At 36.4% G+C, this 20,132-nt stretch overlaps 1 protein-coding gene and 1 long non-coding RNA gene across 2 annotated transcripts in view; both read right to left on the bottom strand.

Moving 5' to 3' along the window:
• Positions 1–14,997, bottom strand: part of ALDH1A1 (aldehyde dehydrogenase 1 family member A1) — a 53,889-nt gene extending 38,892 nt beyond the window's left edge. The window contains exons 1-2 of the mRNA XM_040254161.1: positions 14,842–14,997; positions 277–381 (exon numbers count right to left, since the gene is read on the bottom strand). Coding sequence (XP_040110095.1) covers positions 277–381; positions 14,842–14,907 — 171 coding nt within the window. The 5' untranslated portion in view covers positions 14,908–14,997. The remainder of the gene's footprint in view (positions 1–276; positions 382–14,841) is intronic.
• A 1,247-nt stretch (positions 14,998–16,244) lies between these two features.
• On the bottom strand, positions 16,245–16,877 carry LOC120873546. Its single transcript, XR_005723493.1, has 2 exons — positions 16,760–16,877; positions 16,245–16,395 (listed from the first exon to the last, which is right to left on the bottom strand). It is a non-coding gene; the product is annotated as an uncharacterized LOC120873546 (long non-coding RNA).
• Between the last annotated feature and the right edge of the window lie 3,255 nt (positions 16,878–20,132).

A 20,132-nucleotide genomic window follows, 5' to 3' on the forward strand; every position in this document is an offset into this window, starting at 1 on the left:
TATGTAGTCTGGTCATTCAATAAATATAGATACTATTTAAATTGAAAAACAAGCAAGGAAAATAATATGAAAAGAAACTCCACACCCAGAAGAACAGGCTCATCATTATTACGTGACTATTGAGTACCCTTTATGTACCAAGAATATTTCCCCAGATGCCCTGGAAACTATATTTTCATGACATGACTGTTTGAAGATGGAATAGGGGTTAGGTACTCAGAATGGTGAGAAACAAAGAAACCTGGCATAAAATGCAAATAGTGTTACAAAACTCACCTTATCTCCTTCTTCCACCTCACAGAGTTTCTCCTCAGTTGCGGGATTAAAGACTGGAAATTTCTTACCACTCACTGAACTATGCCATTCATTGTTTATGAAGATCTGTAGACAGAGGGAAGGTAAGTAAAAAGGCATTTAAATACCCAGCCAATTTCAGAAACTTTTTATAAACTTAAACTAAAGCACTAAGTGAACCCAATGTTACAACCTCACCTCCCTCAGCTACTTGCCTTCTCCAGGAATTTTTTGACTGTTTAAAACATTTTACACACAAACACATACACGCATGCATACATAACACACTAAAATAAAGTAATATTTACAATTTCACTAAGATATGAGGTCATTTAAAGAACAGAAAATACAGACTGGAGAAAACAATTTAGAAAAAGATGCTGTTATCTTAAACAACCATGAATTTGAGGCAAGAGTGAAGGCTTAATTGGGCTTGATCTTTATGAATCATTGTCTATTTTCCACTTCAGATTCTGAACATGCTCATCTTGGGCTACTGGTGATTTGGTATGGTAAGTGACTATTTTCTGATCCTTTAGCTTACTGTCTTAAAAGTAGCCTGAGGGAAGATTTTAAAAGAAGATTGCTTAGGAAAAAAATCAGTTAGTGACATTTCTTCATCGACTTTTTAAAGACATAAGGGTTTCATTCTTCTTTTTAAAAGGTTGTCTAGTAAATTATTTGTCCTCAGATGAAATCAGGTACTAGATTTCTTAGTTCTATCTATGAAAAAGAGACCTGCATCTAAAGAAACAAGTGGTCCAGAAAATAACTGACTTTTGTTCTGTGTACACAAAGAGTAAAAATATTAAGAAGTGTTAGTATGCCATTTAAAAAGTCTGTTTCAGTTTTTGCAATGCTGAATTTGCATTTCTTTATGGAAACTATAATACCTTTGATATCTCATTCATCTTTTCACAGAATAAAAATATCTTACGCAGCCAAATTCAGAAGGACTATTTTTGTGGTGAATAAAGTGATATTTTGTTTCTGACAAAAGCTAGAATTTCTTCTTTCTCCTCTCATTCCATTATTTCTTGTTTATTCTCTTTTTTTCTTATTCATTATTGAAATACAAAAAAATCATAAGTACGGTGTTGAAGATGTATTGTGACTTCCTGTTAGATTATTTTTACAACATAAACTAGTTTATTTAATGTTAAACCACAGGTAATTGACCCATGAAATTTTAAATGAAAGGTGACATACACAGTGGCTCTGTAATATATATCTTAACTCAGACACACCTCCTCTTTACTTGATATTTATAGATAAGTTATTAATTGTGCAGCTCTGAGGGAGAATGTATTGAAACACTGCCCCTCAAGGTTTAAATTGGTTGTTATGCTAAATACAAATTACTGAACTATTAAAGATTCCCCAGTGACAACTCTCAAGATTGTACATTGTTGATTCAATTATTTATATTGTGTATATTTGAAATAAAAGTAGTCTTTTAAATTAACCTATGAGTTTGCACTGACTTAGCTCTTCTGTGCAGTGTCCAAATTTAGCTTAACATTCTGTCAAATTAATAAGATATATATTACTATATATCACAAAATGCTTACACATAATTAATTCTATATTCTGTGATTTACAAGATTGTTACTCAAAAAAATTAAAAAATTATTACAAAAGCATTCCCTGTTCTCCTACATGTCTACTATAAAGCTTGTCACTTTTTAAAAAACTCATTTTTAAAGTCTGCCTTCCCTCTTAAGCTGTAAGTCAAGATAAGGTCAAGGACAGTGTGTGTCTATTTCTCTGATTTATCCTCAGAACAAAAAAATCCCAGTCAAAGTGTTCGGCACAATCCCAGCCCTCAAGTGATCTTAACCTCAGTGAAGAACTCTTAACTAAATAACTTAAAATTGAATCAAAGAACCAAGAATCCAGTAGTTACATATGGGTAGGATCTATAATATTCTGCACATGTGTCCACTTTGATATTTTGACTTGCTAAAAAAACAAGAGGAAGGATATGTCTCCTTATTTTCCTATTCATGCCAATGTAACCTATGTATTTGGAGGAGTTCCAAAGAATTGTAGTGCTAGCCTGGAACTGACAGGAAAAAGATGTGGACATGAGTAAGTTAAAGGGGAAGCAAAGCAGTTCAGATAAAGAGACTAGATGTCCAAAGACACAAATATGGAAGTTTTAGAAAGATACAAGTATTGAGAAAATCCTTGTTTTTCTGACAGGGTAATAAAATACAGACGAAGACCATAAAATTCCTATTAGCCTCTATGAAAAAAATATAAACTTCTTAGTTGAACTTAAAGAAAAATAAATTTATATTACAACTACTGACTTGCTCAACATCTTTTGGAGTGAATCAGCATTGTAGCTATTATTTTTTTTATTTACAATATTTTATTTAATGATAAAATTCATTTTTAAAAGATGGCTGAGGGAGAAATAAAAAACTGTTATACCATTATTGTAAACATAAGATTTAAATATTCAATGAAATTTATCTTTAGAAACTAAGAAAGGTTAGAGGAAATTTATGATGAACAAGAAAATACCATCAACTTATAGTCACAACTTAATTGTGCATAGAAGCCTGGCTCTGATTGCTTACCCACTTTATACCCTAGATGAAGTTTAAATGATTTTAGCCTACTTGTGAAAATCAAATCTACTTTCAAAGGATAAACATTTATTATCTTTCGACAACAAAGATATTTAAAATAATTTGTTCTAAGTTCTAAAGGCAAATTTGAAGTGAAATTCTTCCTTTTTGGGCCTAACAACCAATCTTAATCTCATACAAATAGTTGAAACAAGTCTAGATACCTAAAACTGACTGCTTTGAAAAAAACGAATACTAGGCTGAATGTGTAAATTTTGGTATGTTTGATAAAGAGTCCTTCACTATATATTATTTTTTTTTCCTGAAGTTATTGTAGACTTTACAGTTCATATTCTTCAAGTTTACAGTGCTTTCTTTCCTATGTCTTTAGTCCTATTTTTCCCCCCAAGAGATCACTGGGAAGCACCTTAATCAGTGTCCCAAGTTCAGCTCATTGTCATTTCTAGCTTTACACTGCTCTCACTTCAAACTAAGATTCTAAAACTTGTTCTTGCATTTTCTCTCTCTCTCTCTCTCTCTCACACACACACATACACACACACATGCACACACCTTCCCTCTTCTGTTAAAGAGACACAGAACCCCTACTCATCCTTTTTAACACTGTGTTCTCTGCTACCTGAAGAAGGAAAGTCTACCCACTCCAGTATTCTGGCCCGGAGAATTCCGTGGACTGTTGAGTCCATGGGGTCACAAAGGGTAGGACACAGCTGAGCGACTTTGACTCACTCACTAACTCTGCTGCTGCTGCTGAAAAAAAAACACACACACAAAAAAATTTCCCGGTTCTTCCTGCCCCCTATCTCTGCCTAATTGATTTTTCATCTTATTATAATCTTCCTAAGAAAAACCAGTTCAAATTGTGTCACCTTCTCAGAATATGTATGTTGTTCTCCCTTCTCAAACTCCTCAGCATGGTGTTCGAGGTGTCTCACCACTTGGCCCCAAGATCATTTTCCAACCTTTTATCCCACTCGTCCCCCTTTGTTTCAGCCTCATTCTACTCTGTTTCTCAGACTGGAGTTTCATTATTTTCTTCTCCTCATACTTCAAGCTCTTTTAAAACGTCATTTCCTCCTGAGGATTTCACTAGTTGGTCCAGTTGGATTTAACCTCTTTTTTTCCTCTTTCCTAACATAGCATTTTAATATCCTACTAATAAATTACTTATTATGTTTTGTTTTGAATTAAAGCTAGCTATCTACACATCAGCTAACAAACAAAAACTAAAGACATCATGTTATTTGTCCTAGATTCTTTAGCCAGCCTTGCAAATTTCTAATTCTGCATTTTCTCTGCTCTAAAGATAGTATGACCTCCTCCAATTTTATATCTCTAAACTAAGAGAGCACAAAGTCTCCCCCTGTCAGAAATATGCCCAGAATTCTACCCTTCCACAGTGCAATTTCACCAAACTCTAATAAAAAGAAGCTACAGAATGTATTATATTTTGTTAGGCCTGTGGTGAAGCTTTTCATCTCCCACCTAAGCCCTCTTACACTGATAATTTGTGGTTTCAGCTTTTCAATAATATGCTCTCAATATATTACAACTTACTTTAAAAAAATTTATTTATTTTAATTGGAGGCTAACTACTTTACAATTTGTAGTGGTTTTTGCCATACATCGACATGAATCAGCCATGAGTGTACATGTGTTCCCCATCCTGAACCCCCTCTCATCTCCCTCCCCATCCCATCCCTCAGGGTCATCCCAGTGTATTACAAATTATTTTAATCCCTTCATACATTCTCTTTGGTGAAAGAACCATTATAATATATATGTACCATCTATTTTCATTATCAGACTCTTGTATTTAAACTGTACATAAAACTCCCTTTTCAGATTAAAGTCAGTGAATATTTTGTAAATGAACATTAAAGTAAGAACAGAAGTTTATCTATCCTCCTCCAAGCTACTAAAGAGATCAGTGGCAGATGATCTCAAATTACCAGCAATTGCTCTGCATTATTCAGTTTCCATCTTTAATATAGGGAAACACAGTGAACTTAATTTTTGTTCGAATTTGTGCTTATACTCATATGACACAAAATCGTCATCTTTGTTTTATCAGAAAAGTGTTAGTCAAATAATGAGTAGACACCTGAGAAATACTCTGTTAGTAATAGGGAAACATGGAAGATTAGTGAGCTATGGCCCTGCTTCCAAATGGCTGTGATCTAAAAGGAGAGTATATTTATATCATGATCAGTCAGTAAAGAATTGAAGATTGTAGAGTGCAATGACCAAAGCAATGCTTTAATTAGTAAGTTGCACAGAGAAACTCATAGAAGAAAGGGGCATGGCCTGGAAGAATGCAACCTTGAAAATTTGGATTGAATTGGTAGAAAGAAGGAAAACAAGGAGCAGAGAGGGAACCCCCTTGGGATATTTGAAACACAGTCAAGAGATCAGCCCCAAGCAGAGAATTCCAGTGGAAACAAATCTTAGATAAATTCCAACAGTGAAAATGAAACCAGTTAGTGATGGATCTTGACACCCAAGTTACTCTATCCTGGATGTTATAAGACAGTGACAGGATCAAATGGATGTTTTAGAAATACTTATTTTAATGTACCAAAAATGGATTTGAGATAGAGCAAACAGAGTCAGGCTTCTCTGGTGGCTCAGTAGTAAAGAATCTGCCTGCCAGTGCGGGAGACACAGGTTCGATCCCTGCCTGGTCTGGGACGATCCCCTGGAGAAGGAAATGACAACCCACTCCAGTATTCTTATCTGGGAAATCACATGGACAGAAAGGCCTCATGGACTACGGTCCACAGGGTCACAAAAGTTTCCGACAAGATAGACTTCGTGACTAAACAACAACAACAACAACAACAAACAGAGTCCAGGGGATTAGCCTAGAGACCATTTTAACATTCCAGGCATGAGGTCTTAAGGCTTTAAAGAAGAGTGATGTATCAATATAGTCTCTAAATTATCAATGATATACATTCTCCCCCAAACAGCAGCCTTTCAGTATGAAAACAAAATTTGGCACAGATAATGAGATGAAAGAATCTGGCACTGTACCATCCTTTTCTTCCCCTTAGCTGTGGAGAATTTATTGGTAGGACTATCTGGATCATCTTGTTCTCTGTTTTAATTTTATCAAGTTTATATATGCCTTACAGCCAACTGTGTAGCTGAATGTTTTTGAATAATCATCCTTCCTATAGTTATATAAAATGGAGATGTATAGGTTAATAAATGTTTATTAAAATGATTATGAAACCATTTTAGGTCTGTTGAAATGATCTATCCTGATTACAACTTCATTTTCCATTTGCTTGTCACCTTTAGCAAGTTTGGAGGGAAAGGGATCATGCTATAAAAGTAAAAAACAATTATTGGATCCTATTTAACCTATATTAACTATATGCTAATTGTGAAGTTTGGACTCAGGATACTTTTGAATAATATATATGTGCAGTAGACTCCAAGTTCACAATACTGATGGGAAATTATAGATGCCTATGCATACTCTTAAACTTCAAGTGCTTCTTATTTGGGAAAACAATCAATGGAAATGTTGAGGCAACTTAATAATTGATTTTTACTCTTTAAATTTTAGATATGTCAGATTGTAAGAGATACATTATATAAACTTTGATTTTAAAAAAGAAAATGGTTGTTTCCTGAATGTAGTTTAGTGTCCAAGAATAAGTCATAATTTTGAATGAAAGAAAGCCTTTCCTGAGGAAAAGTTCTTATATCTTAGTGTGTTTGGTATAAAGCTACAATTCTAAATAAATAGGCACTTTTCTCAAAATATGACTGGTTTAGATGAAGTTAGATTTGTCTAATAGGCAGATAAAACCTATTAGCCTTATCTGCTGAGATTTTGAAACCCATTGGCTTAAAAGAGAAGCCCTGACTCCCTCCAAAAGTCTCTTGGGGTGCCCCAAATTCACCTGATCTATGCAGAACTGTACCCGGGCCAACAGCTCTGGAAGCCGTAAGAGAAGCCAGCGCTGTCTTGGTGGCAGAGAGATTTTAACAGATCACATTTTCAACACACAAAGAATCTCTTTTAAGTCATGCCAAGAGTGAGGAAGGTTGCAGGGATTCTCTATTTTATGTCACCTGTGTGAAATTCCAAACCTGACATCCCGAGCCTCGGCTATGTGGAATAATGGGTACAGTTGAAAACGTATAGGAACTGATGCATGTTGTAAATGTGTTAACTTTTCCCCAACATTAGGAAACTAAAATGTACCAAAGACCCGGAGGGTGGGAAGTGGGGCAGGGAGAAAGAACCAAGATGGGAGCTAATAAGAGAGACAGACTAAGCAAAAGTCAGGTGGGGGTGTTAAACATTTAAAAGAATCAGAGCTAGATCTTCTGGCAATTATTTTTAACCCAAACCCTGAGGCAGCAAAGCAAAATGTTGAGACTCAAAGTTTAAAAAAAAATCCAAAAGGAAATTAAGGAGGAAATAACAGATGGGAGGAAAATGCTTAACTGCAGTCAAAAGAATGAAAACAAAATGAGAGGGTGGCCAAAACAAAAGTAGGAGAAATAAAGTTTTTCTTTTTCATTTCTGTTTTATATTACAGTCTGAGTTCAGTAACATGAGTGTATACTCTTTTCTTACTTGTCTTTGGAAGAGCCTTTTCATCCTTTTCAACTTAATCAGGGAAAAAGAAAAGATGCTGAAGCTTTTCTGTTTTGAGCCACATTATCATTTTGTCCCATAGCTGACAAAAATACTCATCAATAATTTCCATACATTATGTATACCCTATATCAGAGGTAAGCTGCAGAAGCACTGGAAAGTTCTGTAAATATTTAATACTTAACAATACTAAGACCCAGTAATATAATTGCTTGCATATATACATTCCTTCTAAAGAAAGTGGCAAATGTAGAGCATAATTCAGCTGTTTGATATTTACATTTCTTTGACTTCTGAAAAAGTATTCGGAGAGCAGTAGAAACGGTCAGTTAATGGAATCAGGGTGAGGGAGAGAGTTGTTCAGACAAAATTTTGAGAAGTGTGATGTTTATGCAAATGCCCAGTCAAGAAATTCACATTAATAATTCCAACATTACAATAAAGGTATCAAGTATAGATATTATAATATCAGAAAGTCAAATATTAGCAACATTTTACACACCTTGCAAGCAATGCTGGTATTTGTGGGAACTTTTGACAGAGTCACACACACTTACACACTTGCGCACATATATACTCAAAATGTATCACTATGATGAAATCCAGTTTACACAAAAATTTACTTTTCTGATTTATTAGCAGTGGCTCTTAATTAAATGTTTAATAATGAAGTAATTATTGCCCATATTTTGTGGAACAGGGCTCAATATGGCCACTTCAATCTAATAAACATATAACGCATTTGGCCACAATTATAATAGCATCATGAATACCCAAACCATCACCACTCTATGCTAGATAATTGCCACTTTAAGACAAGTGCATGGCCATTTTATTAATGCTAGTATTCCCAGGAGTGTTCTTTTATGCTGATCTGTGTTATATTATCCCATAGATTACCCAGACTATTTTAGAGATACTAACTTTGGACTTCCCTGGTGGCTCAGACGGTAAAGCATCTGTCTACAATGTAGGAGACCCAGGTTCGATCCCTGGCTTGAGAAGATCCCCTGGAGAAGGAAACGGCAATCCACTCCAGTACTATTGCCTGGAAAATCCCACGGACAGAGGAGCCTGGTAGGCTACAGCTCATGGGGTCGCAAAGAGTCGGACACGACTGAGCAACTTCACTTTCACTTTCACTTTTCAATCTAACTTTGGGTTGCTCTTCAAATGAGTTGTTTCTCATACTTTTCAAGAGTTTTTCTCACCTTACCCCCTTATTCTGGCAAGTAGTGACAAATATGGGAAGTCTAGTTTAAGGAAACCCTGTGACTGAGAGCCCTTATGAAATGGGAATAACACCCTCTTTTAGAGGATGTGGTATTTACTTTAGGATTTTGTTGATAAGATTTTCTTAAAGCTAGGCTGGTGTCTGAGAATAAAACAGTTTGCCAAGACACAGTCTTCAGAGATGAGTTACATATTACATTCTTAAAGAAGGTTTATATCGCAGGAAAAAAATCAAAGTTGGTTCCATCACTGGCTTGTGGCCATGATCTAGTTCTTGCAGGACTTGGCACTTTCTGAAGGAGAAAATAAATACTTCTGACCTGGCTGGGTGTGACTGGACTTTCCTATTTCTCCCAGCAAGTGTGACAGCCACTTTCTGGGAGAAATAGGACGTCAGGTCCTTAATTCAATGGTGACCACTGTGTAGGTAAAGTTATAAGGCTGACTCAATGCTTTTAGACAATTGTTGCTGGTCAACAGACCATGCTTTAAGTAGCATCAACAAATCCTAGAAGTCTATTAGAAATCCAGAATACCAGATCTCACCTCAGACCTATAGCATTGGAATTTGCATTTCAACATGATCTCTAAGTGTCACTTACATAATTAAATTTGAGATTATACTGCTCTGAAGTATCTTCTTTCTACTAGTCCACCTGTTTAGGGATCTGATGTCCAAATCATCTCTCTTCTCTTATCATCCAAATTTCCATTCTCTCAGTCAGAGTAAGGAATGAATGATACAAGTTAAGTAACAGGTGCAAAAGCACTTGTTAGAGACAATCTAATGAGATTCAAATATTAAATACTGCTATTTTCAGTGTTGAGGGGAAAAAATGAACTCTCGTGGAAAAGAATCCAATCTGAAATGAGAAGATTCAGCTCATTCTGTCTTTGCCTCTTAAAAGCTGTGTGACCTTGAACAAGTCACTTAAGCTATCTAAGCTCAGGTTCCTCAGCTTTAAAATGAGACATCTTCCCTATCTCCTTCCTGGCAGCTAATTATTAACTTCAAATGAGACCAACAGATGAATGTAGTTTTGAACTGTGACATGCAGTGCAAGCATTTGATTTGCTTACATTGGCAACTGAAAATTTTTAGAATTCTAGGAATCATCTTGGGAAGGAGAGGGTTAAAAAGAGCCTGGACCAGGGAGCTAATAACTAAGTGCCAGGCACTTCCCACAAATTACCCTAATTCTCACAGCCACTTTCCAAGGTAGTCATTATTATTCCTAATTTACGGACAAGGGAACTGAAACTCAAGGAGCTTAGAAGCTTGGCCAAGGTCATATCATTAAATAAGTAGAAGAGCTGGAAATCGAAGCCGGACTTATCTTGTTAAGCTACCTCACCTTGCAGCCATCCTGCTATTTGTTCAACTGCTTCCCAGCCAAGACCAAACAAAATATTGCATCAGTCAGAGGGGAGCTAAACGATCTCCCAAATGAAAGCAGTGCCACGGCACAGTCATCTTTGTCTTGAACCTAAGTCCTGTCCTGTTTTAAGCACCGCTCAGTGGTTTGCTCAAATGAAACCCTTCAGGCCGTCTGGCAGCAGCCTCATATCCAGTCTTACCCATGCTCTCTCTTTCTCACTTCATTCCGACCATGGTCGCCTTTGGATAGTTCCTTGAATATAGCACGCCCTTGTCCACAGACGTCCCTGCAGCTGTTCTTACTCTGGGTCTTTGGTTCCTCAATTCCATGGCCACCTTATGTCTGCCTCCCTCAGACTCCCTTAACTGTCCCCCTCCTAAAGAGGCTGTCCCTGACACCTCATCCAAAGAAAGCTCTTCTCCTCATATTGTCTCGCTTTCAGTTTTCCTCTTTTTAGTTTTCTTTCCACCCCCTCCAGGAATACAAGCTCCACGAGGCAAGAACCATTCTTGCTTTCTGATATCATAAGACCTAGCAGAGAACAATTCGATGATTTGGTAAATAAAGGGATATAAAATGAGAGAGAGGAGGGGAAAAAAGGAGAAACGAGTGAAAAGAATGGGGTATTTGGAAATGCATGTGGCCTGAATTTGTTTGTTTTAAGAATTTAAAGGGAGATAGTGATGAAACACACACACACACACACACACACACATTTTAAATTGTGCCTAGCACATAGTATTCAATGATTCATAAACGTTCTTTATCAAAAACATATCTTTAACCTACATGGGTTAAGTAATAATACCAGAAAACTGGGGAAATATATCCTCCTCCAAGCAAAATTTATTATTCCCTAGGAGTTGAAGAAACGCAGTTCTCACAGGAATAGCACACCTGTGTCATAGTCTTCTGCATCACGGCCTCTCCCAGCTCAAACCCCACCCTTTCAATCAAATTGGAAAGTCTGTTTGTTTCCAACCTTTCTTATTGTTCTCCTCTTTTTCTAAATTGGTGGCAAACTTCCTCCTGTTGGCCTGGAAACAGCTGAGCAACAGCTGGAAAGGCTCATAGGCATGTCCCCTCCAGTAATCAGGAATGAACAAATGAAAGTCAGAATAAAGATAGACCGGGATGCCAGCAACTCCATGTCCCAAAGTAGTGATACTGGTCTTAGACGAGTCACTTGGGGTGAGGGCTGAAGCTGCCAGCATTCCAAGTCTAGCTTTGTCATTTACTAGCTGTGTAACTTAAGGAAAGTTACTTAGCCACTCTATTCTTCAGTCTCCTCAGCTACAAAGCAGGAATAGTAACATCCTCATAGGGTTATTGTAAAGAGTAAATAAAACCATCATAAATAACTAAAACAGTCATTGGCACAGAGTAAACACAATGAAACTTAACTATGATATTTCCTGTCTGTGTGAGTGTCTGTGTGGGTATGTGAAATGTCATTAGCCAATGAAGATCTTTTCTAGCATGAATAAGTCATTCATTATTGAATGAGTTACATTTAAGAGTCGACTAAATATTTGGGAGTTTGATTCCTGTCTGAGAAAGCTTTCTTCTTGAATTTTCTATTTGTCTGTAAGGTAGAAAATAGTGTTGTAAAGGGAGAATGGAAAACAAAGATACCAAATCCTATAAGAGAAAGTTCTTGATCCCTGAAATCCAGGATAAACCCTTGGAACTTAGCTCCAATGAAATCCTTGTCAGGTGGGGCATGACTGTGCAAGAGTGACAGAAAAGCTAGAGGATGACAATGAAATGAGAAGCACCCTTGTGGGAAACAGATCTAGGAAAGGCTGAGTAAAAGACGCTCCTGGAAAACTGGATGGAATTCAGAAAAATAAATCGGACTAAGATGGCTAATGTTAATCGATCACTTCCCGTGTGTCAGGTACTATTTCAAGGGCTTCATATGCCTTAAATGCATGTAATGGTTTCTTCAACCTTAAGAATTCCCATTTTACATGTAAGGAAACCAAGGCAGAGAGAGGTAATGTAGTTTTCCCAAAGATCACACAATTTCCCAAGAAGCTCATCCTTTAAAAGGATGAGCAGAGAGCTGGCAGAGATTTTGTTTAGAATTTGTTTAGAATTGGAAAGGGGCGAGGGGATATGAGGATAGAGACAGACTCTGAGTTTGAGTGCATTTATACTAATGTTACTGAGATTTTAAATTCCAAAAACTATGGTATCATTTTATAAAGTATTTCTTAAACTCTAATCTCTGTTTTATGTACCTTAAAAAAGAAAGTAGACTGTAAAGTCATAAAAGTTATGCATCAATGGGATCTTTTGTTTGGACTGGAAGCAGTCTCAAGCTTGAGAGCATGTATAGTTCTTCTACTGTAGTTGCAACAGTTTTCTGTTACTCAGTCTTGCTTGTCTCTTTCCTCCACCTTGCCCCAACAACCAACATATTCTAATGATAACAAACATGAACACTAAAATAGTGCAAGAAAAATAATGTAGTTTAGGGGCTTGCTATAGAAGGCAATTTCTCAGACACTATAAAGTCCCTTGCTTATTTTGTTTGCAACCAGGAAAGTTAGCTAATAACCATCTTTTTTCCAACTCCTCTTGCAAGTGCAAATCCAATACAGTTCTTCAGTTAGGCACAGTAAAAAGAAAATGCAAAGGCATTTGAAAAAGCTCACCCATTTAGATTTAATTACATACATAACTGGTGTCCTCCCAAGTGTGAAAATGCTGTAACCAATAAATCAGACAATAAAATGCTATCTGAGCAGAACAGATTTATAGAGAAGATGTGTGAGCAATCGAAATTCACTGACTTGCTTGCATTGGGTATTTTTACCCAGAAAAGTTCTTATATGCAAGAGCAAATTCCTGCTCTTGGAATCTTGCCTCCTTTTGAGCACGTAGGTCAGTTAGTTTCCCTAGAGGGTGTTCTTGTGTAATGACTTTTAAATGAACAGGCGATATTAATCTTAAAATCATCTCATATGTTAAAGAATCACTAGATCTGTGTTTGTATATATATTTTGAGGACTATCTCATTTGCCCACTACTGTTTCTCACATGTTTAATTAATAACTACTTAATGAAGCTTAGTTCAGTAGAAAGAATATTTCATGTTAGAGTTCGCTGGAAATTCACAGACAAGGAAGACTTCAAACTTTTGCAAACCAAATTTTTAAAAGATGTGACATTCAGACTACCAGAAAATGTGACATTCAGACTATCAAAATATCTTCCCAGTATCATGGGGGAAAACAAAACAAAACTGTGTTACAATAGTAAGGGGATAGATAATTCAATCATTGCCAGTGGTTTTGATCTTTATAAAACGAATGCATTTTTAAATGTATTTACTTTGGATTGAAATATCTTGCAAATGACAAACAGTAAGAAAGTTGGGAAAACTGGAGTCTTGTTATCTGTTAGGCGTGCTTTTGCCAAGTGCAAAATCTTTGGAGGGTATAGTCTCATCGCATTTTTCATGTTCCCATTTGGAATAAAATCAAATGGACAAAAACATATTTTCCCTTTTAATAAAACCTTGTAAAAATAATACTTTAATACACTTTATAACTGTTGGTCAATCATGTTAAAGGCACAATCTGATCTCTGCAGACACTTTTCTATGGAAAAGAGCCAGTCAGCTGAACAACTTCCTCATTTGTTATGCTTATGAAAATGAAAATTTAACAGACTAGAATTTCAAAACCATCCATGGTTACAAGTAAGGAAACAATAATAGCAGGACTTTATCATAAACTTACAGTGCTCTTGGAATTTCCTTGGTTAAGTCAGACAGCAAAGTGGCTCTCCCTGAGTGGGAATAGTTCCTTTCTTACTTTCCTTTCTGCATCACACCATAAAGCTCATTTCTTAAATGATCTTGGTTAGATTGGTTTTGTCTATTTCTTTCTCTGAAAGTTCTAGGCTCTGACTAGAAAGCAGGAATGTAACAGTGTGAAACAGGCAAAGTTCAGAGATACTCTTGATTGACTCAAATAGGATCCATTTCCTCCTTCTCCCTAACTGTGGATTTTAAAGTCTGGGTCTGGCTCCTGCTCTTTTTCTCTAAATATTTATCAGCTAACAATTACATGCCGGCTCCAGTGGCAACAAATTTGGCTAAAGAAATAAATAAGAAGGCTTTCTTTTCCCAAATATGCTAAATAATGCAAGGACCATGTAGTTTTTTGTAACTGGAGTTTTCCTTCATCCAATTATCAGATTCAGGTCTTTCAATTTTAACACTCATTTGACATATATAAAAATCATGTTACTTCAGTATGCTCTGTTTTACTTCACTATACTCTGTTTCTCTCTCTATTTTCCTTTAAAAAAAACACTGATTTTCCATTTGTTTGCCTGTTTCCAGTAAGTTTCTCTAGTAAGTATTTGCCTCTCTTATACATGCTGGGTGCTCTGCCTAAAGTTAATAGAACTGCTTAGTAAAGTCCACTGAATCCTGGCACAAGAACCTATTACAGTGAAGAGCATTCCTTTTACTTAGAAATATTTTAAGAAATAAATTTCTGAAAAGTTGCCTGATACGATTTAGAATTCATTATGTGATCAAGACACTAAACCCAGACCTGCATTTTGCAAGCCTTTTATTTTTATATTTGCAAAGGGCTCTCTACACTAGTTTACTTAAATTGACCTTTTGTGCTTTAAATAAATGTAGTTTTTATAAAGCTGAGGCAAAGCAGCAAGCAGAAGTTGTACTAACCTTAGTATATTTAAACTGCAAATTGGTGAGTGGGGCAGGTACGTCTGGCATGGCTGAGGACGACATTGTTGGTTCTGCTCACAGGTGACAGGCTCAGCGATTTGGTTCTGATAGAGCACTTGGCTTTATTTGTTCCTTTTTATCTGCTTGGGCTAAGGTTTATTTGCATACTGGGATATGATTGGATGAACAAACTCGGAGCAAAAAGAAAACGACACTACTTATTTGTAACACCTAGAGCAGGAAGCCCTTGACTTTAAACTTAAATCCTTAAGAAACCAGTGCTCCAGTATTGAAGCTGCGTCCGGAGTCAGGGCACTATTTGCAGACGAATTAATTTACAAAGCCGAAACCTGTGATAAGTGTAGGAAGCACAGCTGCTCTGGCCACTAAGACCAGTTATTATTTTTTTGGCTTTTCGTGCTTTTTATGTTTCTGTGAAACTTTCCGTGTTCTGACAGACTTGGAATCAGAGAATTCAAGGATTGAAAAGGAATCTCAAAGGGCACTTGTTCTTTGCAGAGGCAAGTGAGGCAAGGACCCTGGCCAGGTGTCTTTAGGACAGTGCTATCGGCTAAACTGTCCATGTCCCAGAAAAGCAGGGTGCTTTTCTTTAGGTCCCCTCTAGAGACCCTACCCCAAAGCCACTTTAAAAGACTCATACCCATCAAATATATTTCAGTGCTTGGTAAGCAGACCTACTAGGATTTCAGGAGCTCTAAATTATCTTTATTTAAATTATCTTTATCTTTATTTAAATGGTCTTTATCTAAATTATCTTTTATATGTGGGAACAGAAATGTCAGCAGGATTTTTTAGGGAACTCAAACTGTGCTGTCACACACTCACCACAATAGCAAATGGCAATATCGTCTGCTAAAACTCACTTAAAATGAAAGTAACCCCTGGTTTTGGAAGTTGGCTGGTATTTATCAATCACTGACGCAGGCAATTGTACAAAGAATGAATTTAAACAGGACTCTTGAGTAATATAGGTTCTTAAAATGAGATTAATGTTTCAAGTTGGGAACATTCAAAAAGGACACTTTTTAACTGTACTACTCCCATTTTTAAGTATAAAAGTTTATTTTATCAAAAGTCTAGCAAAAGTTACAGTCAGAACAAGATGGAAAACCTTGGGTGCTTTTAACCAATTACTAAGAATTAAGAGTAATAATTATTTCTTCCAGTGAAAAGTGCCAGCTTTTCCAAATATGGGATTTAAGTAGGAAAGCTAAGGTTTGTTGAATAGTTACTCCAAATCAGGGGCAGGAACTGTACTTTCTCTTTCCGCCCTCACTGGGTTCCCCACTTTACAGACATAAAATAGCTTGTTTATGAACACCAATATTATAAGTACAAAACCAAAATTTCATTTCAGGCCCGTGTGACACCAAAACCTCGGTTCTTATTCCAATTTATTCTCCTTGTCCTCTCCATAAGAGTGTTCACAGATGGGCTCGAGAGTCGGCTGTTTTGTTCTGAGTCGTCACCCTCACAGGCCCTCAAGCGTAGCCTTTTATTTGTCTAAGATGGGGGTCAGCAAACTTTTTTCTGTAAAGAGAGAAAGATTATTTTCTGCTTTCTAGGCCACTTAGTTTCTGTTTTGATTTACTCAACTCTACAGTCAACCAATACCATAATATACTTTGCAATACAATTTTATTTACAAAAACAGATTCAGCTCAGAGGCCAGGCCCCTAGATGCTAAGACAACCATCCCTGAGGTCCTTGCCTCCCCTGTGCCTCTGCTTGAAGACCAGATAGAAACTTCTGTGCTGTTTCATTGTTTTTTTCTCTCTGTCCCTATCCCCCTCACTCACAATTTCATTCTTTTTGGAAATTTTAATTGTTTTCTCTCTTAAAAATGTGTTTTGAATTAAATGCACAATTACACAACAGCTGTTACATAACTCACAGAGTGGTGCTCTGGCCAGGCCCAGACAGCTGTGTTTTGCTACTATCTTCTGCTCTCAGCTTTGCAGTTGTTTGTGGAGTCAAACACTTGTCCAGGCAGTCAAAGCTCAATGCTTCACAGCACACTTGGTGTGTCATCTCACTATTTATACGCTCATTCTTAATCATATTTTATTGAATAATTACATAAGAACAGGTCCTTTTATGCCAGATATTACAGAATGTAGGTAAAAGGAATAGCTATGAAACAGGTTACCACACCTGCCCATTAAATTTTTACAAATATTTACTGAGTATCTTCTCTGAGGAAAGCATTGTGATTAGAGGATCAGGAACTCTCCCACCTTAATCTTACTTGAAGGGCAGATCTTTCTTATCTAGAAACCACAGAGCCTGAGATCTCTGCTTCTGAAATAAGTATTGATATCATCCATCTCCTAGAATTTGTCTTGTAGAATAGTATGTTCTTAGGAGTGGTTGCATGGGTAAAAGGCCGAGGAGATCACTTCCTTCCTTTACAAAGGGAAAATGGCTTTGGTGAGAACTTAGGGACAAAGAAGCCCCACTTCAAGACTGGGTCAAAGCTTGTATATTTTTATATACAATATATATTGTATATTTTAGCAGGCTTATTCAGCAGAGGATGGGCTGGAAATTAAACTTGGGAGTCATAGATGAAGTATGTTTAATCATCCTTTCCTTCTTAGGGGCAAGTTAAATTACACACACACACACACACACACACACACCTGTGAAGGGATGGGAAGAGGCGCATAATTTAATTTTCTTTTAAATCTGACTTCTTCTAGTCCTTGGTGAAAACTGTCATTATCCCAAGAACCATGCAGATTGGTCTCCAACCATGGCTGAAACTGCTGTGTCATAGTATAAGGAATCTCTCTAAAACTCCTCTAAAATTCAAGCCTTAGTCACTAAAAAGCTATTGGGGCCTAAGCTTCTCCCACTCACATGAGTAACTGAAATAAAAAACATGCACATTTAACACACATAACTGTCTGGTGAAATACAAAATCGCTGATCTTCACATGTTCTGATTTCAAAATCCAAAATCGATCTGTTGGAGCTGAACTTGCTTTGCTTAGTGACATCTGCTGTCCCTGACTCTTCCGTGTCGCTTTCAGCATCACAGTCTGAGTCTGCTGGGTGGTTAACCCAGCGACGGATATGTCCCTTTGCTTTTGATCACTGCAGTTTCAACAGACACCACATGGGTTCACATGCCTGTTTGGCTTTTAACAATTTGGAAAAAAACGGATCTTGTTATGTGATGAGAGAATCTGCTCAATTGGCAAGTGGGCATTAAAAAGGGAGGTGGAAGAAGCATTGGAGTGTGTGAACATATCTTTTTGTGGGCTAATTTCTGTTCATCTGACATCCTTTGCCCATTAGCAATGTTTTTTTTATTTTTTAATTTTTTAACCTTTGATTTCTCCTGCTCCTCGCATATCCTATCCATTGTTTTCTCTTTGTCTTGTGTTACTAAAATGGCAGATGCACCTCTTACCTGATACGATCAGGATACTAACTAATTAGAAGGGTAACTAAAAGAAACATTAGATTAAAGCCTCTATAAGACTGTTTTAGTTTAAATAGATTTTTGCTGAACTTCATGGGCCAAATCCATTTCTTAGAGCTGGGTCTGTTGCTCGAGCTTGAAATAACCTTGCATGAATAGTGTTCACATTGTTTTTTGTTTCCTCAAAATCCAGAAAGGAGTTTAAAGCCATTAAAGACATCTTTGAGGCAATCTGAATGCAGACTACTTTGAGAGTTTTATACATTTTCTAGTTTTTTTTTTTACAATTGTCATATGTATAGATTGTTAGTATGCCAGCGTGTTTCATAATTTGACAAGATTGAGTGTTTACATAACACTCAGTTTTGTTTTCATAGAAATCAATTGCCCTTTCCTCCTAATAAATCAGCAACTTAAATGACATTTAATTCAACCATGCCGTTGAAATACTAGGTTCACATGAATAATAAGAATTTGGAGCAAAGAGATTTGACTACTGGTAAGTAAAGAAGATTGTTTCCAAAACTGAGTGTATGTAGACATGAGTCTACATATTTTTTTCTCTTTTAATTTATTTTTATTAAAAAATTTTTAGAGTCAAATATGCCATATATGTGTACATGCATGCTAAGTCACTTCAGTCGTGTCTGACTCTTTGAGACCCTATGAACAATAGCCCACCAGGCTCCTCTGTCCATGAGATTCTCCAGGCAAGAATACTGGAGTGGGTTGCCACGCCCTCCTCCAAGGGATCTTCCTGATCCAGGGATCAAAATCATGTCATTTACATCTCCAGCATTGGCAGGTCAGTTCTTTACCACTAGCACCACCTGGGAAGCTCATAACATGTATAGAAAGCTGCAAAAATCATAACTTTTTTGTAGTAACATCTCAACAAAAATCATGAAAGAAACAAAACAAAATAATCACCACTAGGGTCAAATAAAGAACAATATTAGAACCTCAGAGTCCACTTTGTACGTCCTTTCTGTCACTATGTCCTTCTTCCTCACCCCAGATGATGAGTAACTTAACTTCTAATGCCACACGTTTTTTCTCCCTGGTTTTGAATTTGTAAACAAATTACACAGTCAAAATATTCTTGCAAAGAAAATTCAGAGGTGCAAGTTAATCTGGGAAGTGAGTTAAATCATGGTTGTAGGTAAAGAAAGTTTCTCAGGGAGTACTCTCCACTCAAATGTCATCCAATAAATATAAATTATAAGTGCAAAATGCACAGCAACAAGTTAGCATTTTTAAGTCAAGGGTATTTTTTTTTTTACACCCAATCCTGGCACATGGAAGGGTGCAGAGAAATTACCCTTTTCCTATAGAGTTTCTCAGAGCTTAATAATACTTGGCAAACTGCACTAAATTATAAAAATAGTCAACCCTTATTCTATGTCTAGAAATTTAAGGATACAATCAAATGTGTCTAAATTATGAATAACTATCTTTAGAATATATAAAATTTAAAATACCAAATGGTTTAGATAAATGCTGGATTAGTGAAAACTGTAAACAAATACTTGGAGAATTTTTGTGTTATGCTATAAATTATTTTTTAAAAAAACAGGTTAACAAGTTACAAACCTGTGTACTATCTGTAGGTATGTCGAGAAATTGTGCTTTTTTTAGTATTTGGCTGAAATCTGCAATTTGCCTTTGACCTTTGCCTCAGTGTTTGGAAAGCTAAATAGATGAATTTGACTTCACTGTCATTTCTGCCATTCTGAATTTATGCATGATAAAAAGAATCATGTGATTTCTTTTTGTTATATTTTATATAATTTTCCCAGACAGAATAATGACTTCTAAAGATATCCCTGGAAGCTGT

The sequence above is a fragment of the Oryx dammah genome, unplaced genomic scaffold (assembly GCF_014754425.2).
Source record: "Oryx dammah isolate SB20612 unplaced genomic scaffold, SCBI_Odam_1.1 HiC_scaffold_1, whole genome shotgun sequence".
Lineage (NCBI taxonomy): Eukaryota > Metazoa > Chordata > Mammalia > Artiodactyla > Bovidae > Oryx > Oryx dammah.